Source organism: Sardina pilchardus, chromosome 5 (genome assembly GCF_963854185.1).
Source record: "Sardina pilchardus chromosome 5, fSarPil1.1, whole genome shotgun sequence".
Lineage (NCBI taxonomy): Eukaryota > Metazoa > Chordata > Actinopteri > Clupeiformes > Clupeidae > Sardina > Sardina pilchardus.
Window position 1 is genome coordinate 12,388,845 of NC_084998.1, and position 18,170 is coordinate 12,407,014.

Consider the following 18,170-nt stretch of genomic DNA (forward strand, 5'->3'; position numbering starts at 1 on the left):
ATACACTGCTTAAAACAATTCAGGGAACACTAGGGTTTTTTTTAATTACAATGAAGTCTTAACTGTTTTATCTTAAAACCAAACAATACAGATAACTGATCTTATGCATGATTGAAGTGTTCCCTTCATTTTTGTAGTGCACATTAGAGACGCATAACATCAGTGTTTTATCCTGTGCTGTTTAACACCGGCAAAGCTCAGATAAACTTGCTGAAAATCTCTGCTCCAGGGATTGATTGGTTCACTGTCAGGTTGTCCAAAGAATCATAGTGTAGAGTGGACTCGACAGATCTCATCCATCAGTTCATTCTGGATCAGGTCACACCTTCTTACTTAGGCTATATCATCTTTAACAAAGCAGGAATAAGTCATAATTCATTATAACTGGGGGAAACCATATTTGACCATTCTTTGATATCCATGACAATCCTTTTTTTTCCAACACAACTAATTTCTCAGAGCAAAAGACGGATGAGTCATGAATGTCAGAAGAACACATCATACACAAAAAACTGCTAAACATAAACACAACTTATTTCTCCATTTACAACACTGGCACATGGGTCTCTTGGCCTTGGCTGCACTTTACAGTAAAACGGAAAAGCTGGGTAAAAGATATAGAATTAAACTTAAAAACCAAAAAAAAGAGCAAACAGTCACTGTTAGTGATGTAAGGCAAAATTTAAAACAACCAGGTATGCAAAACTGACATATCATTAAAACTGTTGTCTGTTACACCAAGCACCCGGTCAAAAAAAAAAGCTTCCATTTGACACTAATTTCTGTGTCTGTTCTTTTTTAACCTCATACAATAGAAAATATACAAAGGAATTAGGCATAACAATAGCAGAAATATATTTTCCTTCCATAATGTCCATAGTGACAATACAGTGCAACCAATAGAATTTCTTATGCAGACAAAACACAGAACGGGTGAATGACAAATTACCAGGCAAGTTGGGAAGAAGTAAATGGGACGTTCCATCAAGGCAGGAAAAGTAACAGTGAACCCCCTTGGAGTGCGTATGATCCACTATTGAGATGGCTTGACCAGGTGCAATGCTGTACATATACTTTGTCAGTACTCAATTGCTACATGAAGTTTCCTCCTCTCTCCTGACGGATGGTCTAAAAATCCTAAAATGAATTCTTTCTAAAAAGGCATCTTCTCTTATGTGATCCTATTTACAACGCGCACCTGCCATTAAAAATGAAACTCTGCATGCACAACTGTCTATATAAAACCCTCTAAAGCCTAACCCTCATCTTCACCAAGTGGTGGGAACAACTAAAGCACTGTATTGCAGACCAAATGTGATGTATGATACAAAAGCTCAATGAGTCTCATCTTTTAATCTAAAATGCCTTAGTTGCCATGCCATAGTTATAACCAAATCTCCAGTCTGCCACAGACCAGGGTAGTTGTGACCATCCTCATCCTAGTCACAGGGCAAGAGCGCTACCATGGATGTCAGTCTAGATCTTTGTGCAAAACTGCGAGGCAATTAGGTCAAGATCAACCACAATCCCCAACACAACCTAGTACCAAGAGAGTGATTCCTCACAGGAGGAATATACTTACTGCTGTAGGTGGGACTTGACCGTATGACACAGATCTCCTCTCAGAAACAACCCAAAGTAAGCAAGTTCAGGGCTCTAAAACTACTTCAATCTTGCCTACAGAAACACCAGACCAGCAGGCGAAGATGGCCACTTCTGAAATCAGTGGAAGACTACATGTTTTTTAAATGAAGGGGAGAAGACATACATGAGCCATATCAGAAACATTCACTGCAGCAGCTCGCAAGATTGCCCGCAATCTCAGTTCCGCTGTGCTTCTCCTCAACCTCCCCACCACACTGTAACTGTCAGAACTCAGAAACCTTCACAGTAATTGGATTTTTTTTTTTTTTTTCTAGGGCCAAGAAAGCACTTGGTAGAGTAACAGCCCTACATGTTGCCAACTGGTTAAATACAAGCTCCCTACTTGACCACCACCATGTAGATGTACACCAAAGTAAGCAAGGATTTACTGGAATTCAGAAGCGATTAAACAACAACGCTGAAACACAAATATCAAAGCTTCTAGATTAGAAAAACTAAGATAAGCCTTACTCGTACAATGGCCATTCAAAGGAAATGTATATACTGCAAGTATGATCAAATGTTGCACACACTTTGTGAGCATGATGGTGGCCTTACATCATAAGCTACTGTAGAGCATTTCCCAAAAAAAAAAAAAAAAATATTAGACACAAACTCTATTGGCTCAGAGAAATAAATACATGTTCAAGTTCATCAAAGTGACCCAGGTTACCCATTCACAAAATAGTCACAATCATAATATCTTTTAGAAAAAGCAAATATAAGCTTTCAGGAACTATGTAGTTCTAGACAGCATTAGTTCCTTGAATGGTTCTAGACTTTGGTGGGGAAATGGTTCACCACACTTACATTTTGGGTGGAAGTGATATGAAAACATGCAGTTCAAATCTAATGTTCAGGAACACAAAAACTGGATGAGTATTGAGTTTTGCGTCCGGTCATGCAAACACATGGTAACGTCCACAATACACCAGTTCTGCTCTCCAGCCCAAACAGATCTAAATCAAGTAGTGTCCACGACAAATCTGACCTTTCGGGGGTTAATTGGCTGAATGAGAATGATAGTTTCCTTCGTTCTTGTTCAACTTTTGTAGGAGTGTGCTCTTTGCCAGTAGAAACCAGCTCTGAGAAGAAAGTAAAGCAAACTGGCAGTAATCACAGATTTTTTTTTTTTATCTTAACCAATGTACAGACAGGCATGAAGGTCGTAATAGACAGTACTGGAGTTTGAAATGTGGTGGCCAATATGGTAAAGCAGAAGTGTTGAATGGAAGACTGTTTAAAGATCATTGCCTAGATGTTTTTTTTTTGTTTTTTTTTTTAACAGGCACGAAGGCAGCATATGGCATCTGCACACATGTTCACAAACTGCCAATTAATCTAAAGAGGTGGTTTATACACTAATATGTCCTCTGGATTATCTATTGAGGCATTCAGTTAACAACAATTATATTTAGTTGTTGCCTATTCGGTCTTATACTTGCAAGCATCTTCCACCTTTCACTGGTGCATCTTTCCACTTTCCTTAGATATCTACCCAAAGCAGGACTACCATATGGAGGACTAGCTGACCACTGACACACCACGACAGGGTGTGTGTGTGTGTGTGTGTGTGTGTGTGTGTGTTACGCTTCAGCGACAGCATCACTGCCACTCACCTCAGTGCACATACCGTCATACAGCTCCATATCCCAAACGGAGCAGTCACTAACATTCAAAGAAATGATGGCAAAATAAAAAATAGCTTGATCAATTAATAAAAAAAGGATAAAATTCCCCAACGTGGCATCACTGCATTAGTAGCTTTCCACCTGCTGACCATTCCAGCTTGGTCCAAAATGACCAACATTATTGTTCGGCTGCCGGGGAGGGGACTTGAAGTGAAAGATGTCCAACAGAGCATGAGCGACATGAAATGGTATGACAATAAATAAATAAAAACAAATAAAAACAAATGAAATAGGAAGCTATGCATAAAAAAAAAAAAAACATTTAAATAACATTTAAATAATTTGCAACGCACATAACACACATGTGATCAGGGAGTGATTGTGAATGCACAAGAACACTTGAGGGAGAAGGCTCCGATCCCTCGAAGGGTGTTCAGCTGGCTGGTTATAAGGGAAGCTTCTTCAGCTGCTCGAACGTCATGAAAAACTGAAGAAGGGTCAAGGAACATTTCAGAATTCCCAAGTCAACATCTCTTATGCACACAGTTGTGAATTTGAATTTTACTTTATATTTGCTGACCTCTAGTGTCAAGACTAAGTACTTGCATGTACCTGCATGTAATGCATTTAGAACTCCCTTTTCTTTCGCCCGACAAAAATAGTAAAATATTTTTGCATGATAACTGAACGCTAAATTAGGGTTAACATCTTGACACACTTGAAAAAAAATCCTCTTCCCTGAACTGCGGTGGAAAGGATACGATGATGTTCCAGGGTCCCAGACGGAGCCAGTTGGGCCAGAAGCCCTTGTAGAGGGCAAAGAAGCCCTCGCCCCGCCAGGTCTGCATCAGGCCGTCCAGCGTGCCTTTGTAGAGTGGACTGCCCGCCAACACCCGCTGGTTCATCATCCGCGTCCGAACCACGTCCACCGGATTGGACGCCAGCGCCCCCGCCAGGCCACAGGTGAAACTGGAGCTGCACAGAACCAAAAGGAGAAGAGGTAAGGGGCTTTTATAGGGAGCCAGAGTGTGAGCTGGGAGAGGAGCAGTGGGTAAATAAAGCTACAAGAGATGTGTTTCAGGTACAAGTGTCCACTATTCTGCTTTTAACAAAATATGACCCGTCATACAGTTTTACACACAGGACAATACAAGGAAAGGCTAAATGTTTTTTTTTGGAGGCAGTTTTATTGGCATCATCTTCAAGTTAATTTTGATAGTGTATGGTGGTCGTGTGAAGGACAGAAAAAGCTTGGGGGGGGGGGTACACAACTTTGCACTATGCAATATATATACACTCTTTTGATCCCACGAGGCATCTACAGTGGCGCTCAGGAAGCAGTGAAGGGGCTCACGGGCACTTCGGCCGTGGATGTGGGTATGCTCACCCACATTTTCCCTACTAGTCAAGGGTCGAACCGGCAACCCTTCTGTAACTTGCTAGTAAGCTTCTATTAGGGCCATTTCGGCTGTTGATGGGAGCTTGCAACGTTTTAATAACAAACTGCTGTGTGAAAGTTTATTTCCAGTTACTTACACAAAATGTGTGAGGATAGTGTCGCCCATCGTTCCTGAAGCAATAAGGTGCTTCTTAGTGATGTCGTATACTGGTAACTCCACCCCAACAACAATGGCCGCTCGCTGTGCTGTGGGTATCACGCCCTACAAGTGAGGATAAATCATCAGGTACAAGTATGAAGACTACACACTCAAAGTTACACCAATATACTGTATATGCACTACCATAAACAGAGTATTACCCTAAATGTTCATTGAAAAGATCAAACCTCCGTATATTGAAATAAAAGCACAGTTTCATCAAAGTGAGTTTCATCCCTGTATATGTCAACAATTGGTGGTTACAAGTGTGTATTTAAGCAGGTATTTACTAAGTAAATACAGTTAATCAAAAGACCAAGTCAGTAAATTCAGCTGCAACCTGTAGCCTACGAAACAATGGGTTGTATGGCAACATTTCACATCAAGAGATTTGGGGGAGGGGGGGGGGGGGTGAAAGCAGGATTGGCCCTTACCCTCCACAAGCCGCGGGTGCCCTCTGTCTGGTAGATGTTCATGAAATTGTGCATCATGCTGCCCTGGAGCAGGCTGCCCTGCGCTTGCATGCGAATCTGCGGAGAAGAGAAGAGGCCGTCCAGGCAAGATCAGCCTCAACTACAGGCGCACATGCTTCATTCTGGACCCATTCACTCTCTGAACGATTGTGCTATAGCCTTGTGCTGGTTATTTGCCCTAAACATAACCAGTCCCCTAAATGAAACAAAATCTTTGTCTCAAAGTTTACAACAGACAGAGCATTGTGACTTGTGATTTATTGTGAATGAAGGACACAGGAACCATATTATCTGCCCCCGTGTATTAACCTCATAGCTGAAAACATTTTGCAAAATAAACGTATAAGCTGCGGCCAATAGTTGGGTAATTACGGTAGTATTCAGAGGTGACCAAGTTTACCAGTTTAGTCTTATCTCTACAAGTATTGGACAACCTGCCTGCTGAAAACGTTCAAGAATCGGCACTCCTATCCATGGCCAAGCAGGACAATATTACTGAGGAATGAGCTCCTTAGCAAGTTAAGGTAATTAGCTAGTTACAAGATTACATACCATTAATGGTAAGCTCAGGGTTTCTGTAGTTCTGTCTAATTTTCCAAACATCTCCATAACATCAGTGCATCCCATAATTCATTGACCCATCACAGTACCTTCAGCACATCTGTGGGGTTGGCTAACGAAGACGACAAGACTCCTGACACCACTCCACAGAACACGTTGATGACCATGGTCTCATCTGGGAACAGAAACATTGCGAGCCATCAGAAAGAGATCGCATTGTGTCCAGAACAGATGACAAAAAGAGAGAACAGAGGCGAAGGAAGTACAAGCATCACTGAACAAACTATCTTTCTGCTGATTTGAGAACGTTAACGTAACCATATTCTACTCATGCACTATCGACTTTTTGTCTTCATTCCAGGTATGTGAGCAGGAAAACTAGTTAGAAATAGTGATATCATTTTCTACCAAAAATGACAATAAAGAAATTATTTTCCTCCTATGATACATAGCATAGGCACTAAAATAACAACAGGTGAAACTAAAATGGAACCCTTTAAATAGTTATTGCCTCTGCCTTTGTCTCAAAAGTGAAAGGAGACACGTTTAGCAGTTGGTATGAAAGGGTTACTAGGGGTTGTTTGAGAACAAACAAAAATAGACAAGTTAGTTCTGTGGTTAAACCTACAAGTCGGAAACAGGATTTCAGACAAGGAGGGAAGGAAATAAAAAAGAAATATACAAAATGGATCGAGTTTAGGAACAATAGTTACAGTGATCCTTGATCAATGTGTGACCAATAGTAAGAGAGGTCGTCCCAAGCCCCGTTCATTTTTGGTAGGAGTAGAGGCGGACGTATCCGCGCCAACCAGCAGGCCAAACCACAGCCTGTATCAAAATAAGCATTCAAAACACAGTGGCAGAAACCCAGCAAGGCATGCAGATAGAAAATAAAAGGACTGAAATAAATCAAAATAAACCAAATTTCACTTCCCCATCAATGACATCATTCACACACACACACACACACACACACACACACATACACTAGCTCAATCGTTCTCTTGCTCACACATAGATCCAGGTAATGCCATTTGTGTAATTTTCCTTGAGACAAGCCTAAAAGGATCATCTAGAATGGAATGAAGCCAACCAGGACCTAGCCACAGTGGCGCCAGTTACGACAAACCTGGGTTAAAACACTCATGCATACGCACACACACACACACACACGACTAAGCACTTGAGTTGACACAGCCTGGCTTCTTTTTTTCTTGTTTGAACATTAAGTTAGTTACAGTGGCTGAACTCTCAACAGGAGATATTCACAGAGGTCTGCAGAAAAGGTACCACACCCACACACAGCCATAAATTGACAACACAATACAGACAGACAGATGAGGCACCAGGGGCAATAACAGCCCTGCAATAGCATACTACTACTAGACTAATTGTGTTGTTGGCATGGCAGAGGCAGGTTCAACACCACATGCAGCATTAGCCTAAGTGAACCCTCTGTGTGTGTGCACACCTACCCAACTGCAACTCATATGCAGCAATTATGCACATTAACACACACATACTGTACGCACACACACACACACATAATGCTTTCTGATTGCATCCATGTCTAATGTTTGAATGTGTACAGGCAACATGAAAGTCACTGCATTATCAGTAAGGTTGTCCCTTTCCACATGACCGCCGCTCTTTACAGAAGTGCACTGGCCTGGTATGGGCTTTTATCTTTATACAGTCTGATTTGCATTTGGCACTTGCCTTCAAAGGCTGCAGTGCTTAGAGGGAGATTCTCTCACACTATCATTGCATGTGACAAATCTGCTGACAAACCTGCTCTGTCACATAGGCAGGTGTAAATGAACAACTGGCCCGCTTGCACTGAGGTGCGTTTGTTTCGTGGACATGAACTTTCCCCAAAAATGGAGATCTTGCAATGCAACCAAGCTAGTGGCGCTGATTAATCAGTTTCTTTAATTAGATTTAGCCAACAGCTACATTTTAAATCCCGCTCTCTTCAAGCCCGCAGGGTCTCTTCTTCATAAAACCCCTGTATGGAGCTGAACACTAGGCAGACAAGGCAAAGGACAGGGATGGGTAGCAGCCATCCAGTTATGTGTGTTTTAAAACTGGTCTTTTAGTCAAACTGTGTTTTGTTGTCAGATAAAGAAAATTACTCCCATCACTATTTTAAAAAAAATGAGATTCACTCTGCCATGCCAACTAACCCAATTCACCAAGACACAAAGACAATAGTTTTATATTTCCCCAAGGAGTATTAGTGCTGCAAAAATGAATTTCATTTAATCCACAATGTTCCAGCAATCTCTCTCCTCTAGCCCTACAGTCTTTAATAATTTTCAGTACCTGTATGACAACTTTAAACCGTGACCATTCAAAAGAAGATTACAAAGTCTGCCTTGAGAATCTGTCAACTCACCTTCAGGACGGCTGACAAACAACTTTTTCAACGTGTTGTAGGTGCCAATCTTAATTGTCCCGTAGGACGCCTGCCGCAGGAGGGCTGGTGAAATCCTAAGGGAAACAACAGAGGAAGGCTGCTCAGATTCACATATAAACAGAAGTACAAGAAGTACAACTGAAATCTCTGTACTGTAAAATGAAAGCCTCTCACACAGACACACACATTACTTGCACTTGGCTAAAAAAGGAAAAAAGGGGGAAAGGAAGCAGAGTAATTTTTCAGTCCTCATGTGCGTGTCTGAAGTTCATTACTATATTGAGAGGAGTATGTGTGTCAAACAAACCATCACACATACACATTTACACTGATAAAAGTGCTTTCAAACTGAAATAAATGAAAGATGCAGGACAGACAACTAAACAAACAAGGAACATGAACTAGGACGAGTGGAAAGAGCCTATGAACGGTCAGGGAACTCCATTTCATTACGGTCGGACCAGCAGAAATTGTTGACACAAGAAGGACTGAAGATTTAATAGCATATTAATTTCTGCCTAGTCTACCAAGCTGTTTTTAGGACGCTCTCTAAGAGGCACAGTTTGCCAGACGTCATTTCACAAAGACTGCTGCAGGATAATAATAAAGAAAAAATAAAAATAAATAAATACACAACAGGAAACACACCTCCTCTCTGGGGCATGCATGCAAGGTCATTGTTCTGTGCAACCATGGACTCTGAGTGCCATTCCTGCCATACCTGTCTCGCACATATCAGGTGGCAACATGCACAGGGCATGCGACCCATTAAAACTATCAGGAGCTGTGTTCCTGGACAATGACACGGAGAAAGTGGCCAACACATAGCGCTCCAGGAAACACAAGCTGAGGACTTAGGGGCATGGCACATACGAGCCAACATGAGTGTCTGGTCTGCCCACTTGCCCATGTTCGCCAGCGCCAACATTTCTTAACTGACAGGCATTCAACGAACAATTGATTTTATCGAGCGGTGCCCACAAACGGAATCATAACGGAATCATAATCTACACGACGGCAGCGAAAAGGGTTCGACGGTGGTGTGTGGGGTATTGAACGTAATCAGATGAGAGCAGTCAACCGCCCTCATGTCTCCTCCGCCCGTGCGACTGCGCGTGGGCCTTCAACGGTATCCACTCCTCAGTCCACGGGACGGGGCAGACACAAAGTAATTTAAAGGGCAAGGATACCCTTCCCTCTGGTCAATCAGTTGTGTCTAATAGCTAAATATAGCCCTGTCACGCTGAGAATCCTCAGGTCATTTTCTCCATAGTGCATCGATTTCCTCAATCACTACCCAAATGTACGAATGCCACACCCATTCAGAAACAGTCAGCATCATAACAAACCACACAGAGGCTCTTGGGCTTTGTGTCCAGGTCTGCTCGCCCGCCTACCAGGAGGTGCAGAGCTGCAAAATGACCATAAAAACACCTACTGTATACCTACAAGAACACGATGTCCATTTCGGCACTGATGTCCGACACAGCTATTACTGAGTGTCACCGAGTTCAGACTGGACCCTGGCATCATAACTGAAATAAATCTCCTGGACCAGGACAGGGCACTAACATAACTGTACAGGTCATCTTAAATTCTGACATTTGAGTCACCACAGAAGCCAACTGAATGCCAAAAGACAGTAAGCCAGTGCCCACCACTCTTACTATTACAATAACATGTGCTACACAACACAACTAATATCATGAAGAAAAAGGCATGTATGGGAGTATACTACTGCTATATTATTAAAGAACTAGCTCGTAAACAGGTCCAGGGAGGCCTGTTCTCGCACTTACCCCGAGTAGAGCGCCCGTACGCCCTCCTCTTGTCCGATCCGGAGCAGCGCATGGAACATCCCCCGGTAACGCACCTCCATACAGTGTGACTGACCCTGCACCTGCAGCCGGGTTTTGGTTAAGTCAATGGGAAAGGTGCCTGAGGAGATGGGGGGAGAAAAATAAATTAAGAGAAAATAACCCTGGACTACGGTGTGGATGCACATATCTGTTTTTCTTTCTCTCGAAGCCATGCATTGCATCGTTAAAGAGCAAAAAAATATTGTTTTGTTTGCAAGTGTAGACTTGCAAATAATGCTCACCCACCTGTGCACCCAAAAAAATGGTCAATATTACGAGGAAACTAGCTACATTGTTGTCGCTGAAAAAGATGGCTATATGAAACAAGCCCTGCTCAGCTTCTGATGGCGTGGGTACCACTGCACGCCATTATGTAAAGAAATCATTAAAAATACGACTGTGCATCAATCACACACACGTCTGTCCATCTTGTCGATATTAGATTGAGATGAAAGATTTGCAATACTACTAGGGCAACACATGTAGCCATAATCAACACACAGTGATATGATGTTACATTACCGAACTCCGCGACGATGGAGGCCATCCCCCCATAGATGAACGGCTTCCAGTTCAGGCTTGCCATTTCGGAGCTGGCTCCTTCTGCTTGGTGGAGACCTGCTAATAGCAGCAGCAAGCCGAAATGAACAAACTCTTTTAATCGAACATGGCTAAACATTGCAACACCAGTCCTACAAACACCTAACCATCCTGTATGCGGCATGATCAAATTATGCACCGGAATGGGATGCTTGTGGCTATTAAATATTCATGCAAGAACCATCGCACAACTACACCACTGTAAGTGGCCGGCGCAAACGTCAATCAAACCTCAACAGACACTGGTTGGATTAAATAAATCTAGAATTAGCCCCTTCCGGTTACAAACAACTTCAAAGACATCTAGTAACTGTTATATTCTCTGACGCTCCACAAAGCAAACAGACACATTTAAAGAAAACGCAAATGTCTACTGAGATATTTCAGAAAGACAGGGCAACATTTCCAGGATTGTCATATGCCGCCGACCTTCTTCCAACCTATCTTGCATGCAACTCCAGTGAACGACAACCTACGTAGCCGAGGCTAGCTGGCTAATGTAATGCAAGTCAACAAAGTTACAGAGCTATCGCTAGCGAGGCAGTTAGAGCAGTTGACTAGCTTTCGATATGGTAAGAGCAGACATTACCGAAATTATGAGATTATTTACGACACTAACTTGAACGTCGACAAACAGCCTTGTTGCAAACAACTCAAAAACACCTACTTGTGTCTCTGGTATGTGATGGCTTCTTCTATATCCTTTTTGTACCCATTTTCTCGACCACATGTAGGATTGTTCAGTAGTAAAAACGCACAAAACTTCACCGGTGGGCAGTGTTGCTTAAAATTCCTGATTTGCGCAGAAGCAGGAACTGAAAGGCCGGAAGTCCTGCCTCTTTTTTATGACTGATGCAACAGAACTGTTTGGCGACTTCCCCTCTCCCCCCTGTCTAGTGTCCAACTTTTGAATGTCACAAGTCTCTTTCTGTTAGGTCTATGCTCACAACCAACAACCCCTGTTGCTTGCATTACAACTTGCATTGTCGTTTAGACTAACAGTTAACCTACAATAAGGACTTTTATTTCAACATTGGTTTCTTGTGTCTCAAATGGACACACAATAGACTAGCTGGCATCAGTCACTGTCAGAATTTCTTTCTTTTTTTTGTCTTCAGTTCATCAGGTCTCATGTAGCCTACACAAATGATTCGTAATTAACATAGACACAGATTTATGGAAATAGTTTTATTGTATCTGTCTACAGACTTGTCTCAGTGGACGCAGCATGGCCTACTCAGTGGGCACAACATGAAACAGATCAACTGAAAGTCGGCCACTTAAATGTAAAGTGCACAGGTTGTTTATAATATATCCACACTCTATAGCCTACCATCCAGCTTATATTAATAGAGACACTTTTGCCTAAGATATAAATAAACCACAGTTTATATTTTCACAATAATGTGCATTGTTGTATATTTCATTCACATTTTATTTTGATTCATCATTGCTCTGCATACAGTCAGTGGCCCAGTGGCAAATCAAGCAGTATTCAGACCAGTAAAAATCAGCTAGTCCAGTTTGGGATAGATAATACTGTAACACTTAGTAATAATTTTAAGCTCTTGCATTAATGGCCTTCTCTTAAACAAGCATTGTAAAGTCTGGAAGATATTTTGATTAAAAAAAATAACCTTTCACAGTCAGATAAAGCTATTAATTCATTTTTTTAAAATGTTTTTTTTCCTTTGTTATTTTGATCTATTGTTCATCACCAAAGATATTTTATAGTCCAGAAGCATCTGTCAGTAGATCTTTAGTCACATGGTGTAATGTTCCATAAATCCATATTTGCAGTTCCTGGCCTCTGTCTAGGCAATGTCGGAGTCTGTGCAGAGGAGACAGGGTGCTGTGCCAGTTTAGTTGCCCGGAATAAATTCTGTCCCCCAGGTTTAGAGTGTGGTTCGGAGCATCCTCATCACACGCTGGTACAACTGCTGTGCAACTGTCACCAAGTTCCTGCAGTTGATTTTAGGAGAGGAAAAAGACAAGCAGTCATTGGTCCAAAACAGAGAGGAAAACACTTCGCCTCAGCCCGCATTTCTGCACTGTGCACATCTAAGCGAGTAAAAGATGACTTCCAAAAAACATAACGTAAAGTATGACACATTTCTTTAATGTTTTTAAGCAAGATTACATCTTTCTTTCACAGTTTTAAAATAGCAAAAAGGAAAAGGGCACAAAGATAGCAGAGGTCCCCTTCAGCAAGTATGGTTCATAAACGCTTTTTGTAGCCATGCAGCTAATTGAATGGGGAATTTCTGCCTATTCTTTCTTGTATATTATGCAAGAACATGTTTCAGTAATCAATAATCAGTCATTGGTGATACAAAACCTTCAGCTTGCTGGTCTTGATATGTCCTCATATTAATGGATGAGGTGTCAGAGGAGAGTTCTTTGACTCCTCATGCATTAATTTTAGGACATCTCAGCAGTTGTTATCCCATGACTTATCCAAATAAGTCATCTTCTTTTCATCTTCAGTTATAAAAAAGATTGTATGACGCTTCCAGAATTTGCTATCGAATTCATTGTTCCTGGATGTGGCGAAGCAGCAATGACATAACCGCCGATCGTTCAACCTGGGTTTGATTATGTCCATTATGTCACTTTGGATATAAGCATCTGCTAAATATCTGTCAACTTAAACTTTAACTTCTTCGGTAAAATGTCCCTTGTGTTACTGGCTGCAACACAATCCCAAAGCATGATCGATCCATGTGCATGAAATTCTGAAATTCTAAAAGTCTATTTTAATTTCATCAAGTTCCCTCATATATTGCTGAGCTCTGTGATGAGGAGAACACACAAGAGATTTTCTTCTGATGGTCAAATTATTGCAGTTGTCTCCACACCGTGCACCACCACCACTCTAGTCTGCAACATCTTCCTGGTCAAACCGGTTCTGGCTTGTCTTTTTACAAAAACTAAGCAGTTATCTTGGACAGTTTCCTTGGTCTTCCAGACTTCAGCTTGAGCGCCACAGTTGATCTTAACTGCCTTAATTACATTATGAATTGAATCAGCTGCCTGAAGGTCATGGTTTTTAAAAATGCCCAAACTTTTCCATGGTGTTCCTTTCCTTTTTTCACTCTGAAATTGTTCAAAACAAGAAGAACACACTAATCTTGCTTACATTTTCTTACCGGAGATCAGTTCATCTTGTAATCACTAAAACAGAGATTGGCCAGGGGTGCCCAAACATTTGCATACCACTGTACCATTGGATTTTAACTCAGAAATATTTTTTTCATATGCACAGTGCATTGACATATTATCATGACTGCCTCGGGAAAATGTCCTATTGAACTTGATACAGTATATCAATCAAATCTATCAATCTTCTTTCTAAGCAGCCACTCCCACATGCTAGCACACAACTTGAACACACCCCACCAAGCACACATGCACCAGCACACACACACACACGCACACAAGAACGCACACACACACACACACACACACACACACACACACACACACACACACAGACACACACACACACACACACACACACACACACACACACTCACAGCACACACACGCACTCACCGGGCACCCAGGGAGACACAGTTGTTTCGGTTGGGATGTAGACAGAAGAGAGAGGCCACGCAATATACACAGCACAGCAACATGGAGAGCAGTCTTCTCTTCAATGACATCTTCTGTTTCAGTAGGATCTCCTAGAGTTGGTACCTGTCTGCCAGCAGAATTTCCCTATTCAAAACACAGGTATTGGAAAGATGTCAGTTGGCAAATCATATGACGGCACAAATAGATACGGGATGCCACTCACAAGTGAGGGAGGGCTGTGGCAATGCATAAACAACCTCCGAGCCGTTTGTCACTGTTCTGCCATGGGCACAATTACTGCTGACCAAGAGGTGTATTGAATAGGACTGAAAAGTCTAGCAGGGATGAATGGCATTCCCACATTGTGTGACTGTTCAGGTTTGCATTGTTTTCCAGTGTCATTAAAAAGGATCTTTCCTCTTCATGGAGCAGTTGAGTTGGCCTGTTAATATCATTTGGGTGATCTGAATCTATTCTAACATTGACAGCTTGTTATCTGTGCTTTTGTAATGATGGATAGCTTTTAAGACAATCTGGCCTGAACCAGACATCCCATTTACTCTTGCCCTATACCAGGAGGAAGTTATACCTGAGAGCATTTTATCCTATAGATATTAAAAAGTCAAGGTAATTTATGTCACGCTTCAGGCCATGACCTCATTCCCTATGCTGGGAATGAAAGGATATTCAACTACATATTCAAGTTCATTTGAATGCTCTTTGTAAATCAATGCCAATTGGTTATACTATCATTGGAGGTTGTAAAGGAGGTCAAACCAGCATTTTTGTCTCCATTTCTGGTGTCTTCCATCCCTCCCTCTCTCCCTCTCTCTCTCTCTCTCTGTCTCTCTCTCTCTCTCCTCCAACCCCCATCTCTAGTTTGTTCAAGTGTAGTGAGAGAGTAGAGGGCATTGTCCCTAAGGGCAAAGAGGAACAAAGACACGCAGGACGACACAAACGATACAACAAGGATACTGCCAGCATGGAATAACTACTGTGTGTTGTCTTATATTCTTCAATAAACTAGCAACATTTTAGCGCAAAGGCAACATGAGAAGATGACAACCGACTTGGACTGTATGATTTTACCTTTTCATTTGGCATTCTGAGCCATTGGACTAACATTTGGCTTACATTAAGAAGGCGGACAAACCATCCCGTGAGATATTTCATGGATGTTAGACTGTTTTTCCTTAGTATGTTAACATTTCTTGCTTTCTGAGAAACGCAGATGTCAAAAAAAAAGGTCACTGCTCATCACCACAGAGTTCCTCTATCCACGAGGGCATACACCACTGTATCTGTTCAGGATTTCCACGCATGAACCATGTTTCCCCTTTTGCCCTGAGTGGATTTAACGCATTGCGGTTTGAGAGGAGGCAACACTACAGACCGGCAAGACATACGGCCCCTCTACCCCGGATGTTCGCTCTTGAGAGCCCATGATGGATCTGGGACCGGAGCCAAACTACACGCTGGACAAGGGTCAGCTCCACAGAAACCACATAAGCAAATGAGGCTTCAGTCCATCTGAGGAGACACACTGAAATTTCCCACTGCTGGCTCAGAGTCAGATGCTACGGCTCTGTCTCAAGGAGCTATGAGACAAAAAGGCCTGAAAAGCAGACTAAACAGAAGTTGATTGATTCTTGTTTATTCTTCTTGCAATACCCGCTTTTACAAATGGACTATTTTGTGAAGATTTTACTTTTCTCAGGACAACAAACTAAGCAACAACAACAACCGACATGGTAGAGATGAATGAAACTGACTCCCTGAAGACTGGAAAACGAAATGCCACTGATTTTCAGCTAGCAGTGGATGCCTACATAATGGGCAGGATCCTGTGCATTGTGTCCTTGTTAATCATCTCCACCAACCTCCTGGTGGCTGCCTCTCTGGTGCTTCTGATCCGAAAGCGGGGCTGCCGCAGCTGGTGTTTTGTCCTCAACCTCGCCCTGGCCGACATCCTGGTGGGCTTGGCCATCACTGTCATCGCCAACGACGGACTTCATCCCAGTGAGGAGGACCCGATACAGAAAATGGACTGCCTCCTCCGCATGTCCTTCGTTATTTGCCCGTCGGCCGCCTCCATCCTCACCATGTTCCTCATCTCGCTGGATCGCTACGTGGCCATCAAGCTGCCCCTGCGCTACGCGCGTCTCTCGGGCAAGTGGGCGAGCGGCGGCTCCCTCGTGCTCGTCTGGGCTTTCGCGTCGCTGGGCTTCCTGCCCTGCCTGGTGACAGAGATGCAGTGCGAGGAGTACGACGACACATGCACCTTCTTCTCCGTCATCAAGGCCCGCAGCATCATCTTAGTCATCTGCACCGGCTTCTTCCCCGTGCTGGCCGTCTTCGTCTACTTCTACCTGGACATCCTCAAGATCGCCTGCGGGCACCAGCGGCAGATCAGACAGGCCCGTAAGGCCGGGGCGCGCCACTGCCAGCCCAGCCGCTACTGGGGCCATGTCAAGGCACTGCGGACCGTGGCATTGCTGGTGGGATGCTTCACCCTCTTCTGGTGCCCGTTCTTCATAGTCAGTGTGGTGCAGGTGATCTGCTCTGGCTGTCGTCTGTACCGCTTGCTGGAGAACCATCTGTGGCTTCTGGGGCTTTCCAACTCCATCGTCAACCCCCTGGTTTATGCCTGCTGGCAGAAGGAGGTGAGGCAACAGCTCTGCATCATGTTTTCCTACCTCAAGTGTGGCGATCGCTGCCGGGCCAGCATGGACTCGAGGAATGGCCACTTAGACAGACCTGGTCCTGTGGCCTCCCAGCCATCTTTGTCCAGGGAACATTTCAGTGTGCCATTGACTTCGCTCACAGTCCATGAGCGTGTTGCCGTCACTGTGCCTTTAGCTAAGTCGGTGGTTTCTGATGCTTGCTGAAGGTTGTCATTTGAACAGCATGATATACTATATACCAAAGTTCCTGTTTACCATCAGCAGAAAAACACTCTGATTCTTGAAAATAGCGGCAAAATTGGAAACAACTGAACTGGTTAATGGATTAAGTGCCTTAGAATGCTTTTTGATTACTTTAAAAGTAATGGCCATGTCATGGAACAGATGGGTCTGTTTGCTCTTTTGTCTTTGCTCTGTTCATCCACTGAACCATTTGCCCACCCCCACCCCCCTCTCTCTTCCTCTTATCTTCTCTTTCTCTCCAGGAATACCCCAAGCGCTGGTTTTACAGCCAATGATGTGCATTAATCTCTATGCTCCATTTTCTCTAACATTGTGTATTTATAGCCATGGATAACTTGTAGATTAGCAACGTTCAATTAGGCCTGTACACACAGTTGGTATATGCAAGCCTATATGAGGTAATATTTTATCCAAGCATTCACAATTTTACTGGATGTTTTATAATTAAACAAATTAAAACCTTTTGAAAACCAAGTCACAAATGCCTCATTGACTATGATTACTGTTGGTAGGCCTTGTTTGTTACCTCATAGCCTAAATGTTGCCACACACACAGGCTAAATGTGTTAGACAGGTTTTAAAGTTTAGTGAATAAGAACATTTAGGCCTACTTCATGGATATAACAATAGTTTGACCATCTTTGCAATTGCAATTGCATGGTCTCCTGGGTCTTTCGGAGTACCCTGACCATAAAGATATTTATAGGCCTCTATTTACATGGTCACAAAATCATAAATGCTGAAGGGTGCAATAAATATTTTTGGGCGATAAGCCTACAATAGGCTAGGTAAAATACAATGCCAACATTCTACTGTAATATGTTGCTTGTAGCCTACTCTGGAAGGACCATGCCGTTTAGATGCCCAATTTGCCCATGGGTA

The 18,170-nt window shown here is 42.8% G+C and overlaps 2 protein-coding genes and 1 long non-coding RNA gene across 4 annotated transcripts; 1 reads left to right on the forward strand and 2 right to left on the reverse strand.

Moving 5' to 3' along the window:
- Window positions 1-2,872: 2,872 nt before the first annotated feature.
- On the reverse strand, window positions 2,873-11,603 carry slc25a14 (solute carrier family 25 member 14). 2 transcript variants are annotated; one of them, XM_062536501.1, is made up of 9 exons: window positions 11,453-11,603; window positions 10,708-10,803; window positions 10,126-10,264; window positions 8,306-8,400; window positions 5,997-6,082; window positions 5,308-5,403; window positions 4,812-4,936; window positions 4,037-4,250; window positions 2,873-3,762 (listed from the first exon to the last, which is right to left on the reverse strand). In XM_062536501.1, exons 2-9 carry the CDS (start codon window positions 10,769-10,771, stop codon window positions 3,721-3,723), a joined length of 861 nt encoding a protein of 286 aa, XP_062392485.1. In that variant the 5' UTR covers window positions 10,772-10,803; window positions 11,453-11,603; the 3' UTR covers window positions 2,873-3,720. The 2 variants fall into 2 exon arrangements, with proteins under 2 accessions (XP_062392485.1, XP_062392484.1); XM_062536500.1 differs by having other exon boundaries at window positions 10,708-10,806; window positions 11,453-11,600.
- A 403-nt stretch (window positions 11,604-12,006) lies between these two features.
- On the reverse strand, window positions 12,007-18,155 carry LOC134080197 (uncharacterized). Its single transcript, XR_009939174.1, has 3 exons — window positions 18,126-18,155; window positions 14,341-14,505; window positions 12,007-12,747 (listed from the first exon to the last, which is right to left on the reverse strand). It is a non-coding gene; the product is annotated as an uncharacterized LOC134080197 (long non-coding RNA).
- LOC134079696 (glucose-dependent insulinotropic receptor) lies at window positions 16,126-17,249 on the forward strand. Its single transcript, XM_062535775.1, has one exon. It carries the CDS (start codon window positions 16,194-16,196, stop codon window positions 17,247-17,249), a length of 1,056 nt encoding a protein of 351 aa, XP_062391759.1. The 5' UTR covers window positions 16,126-16,193.
- Window positions 18,156-18,170: the final 15 nt, after the last annotated feature.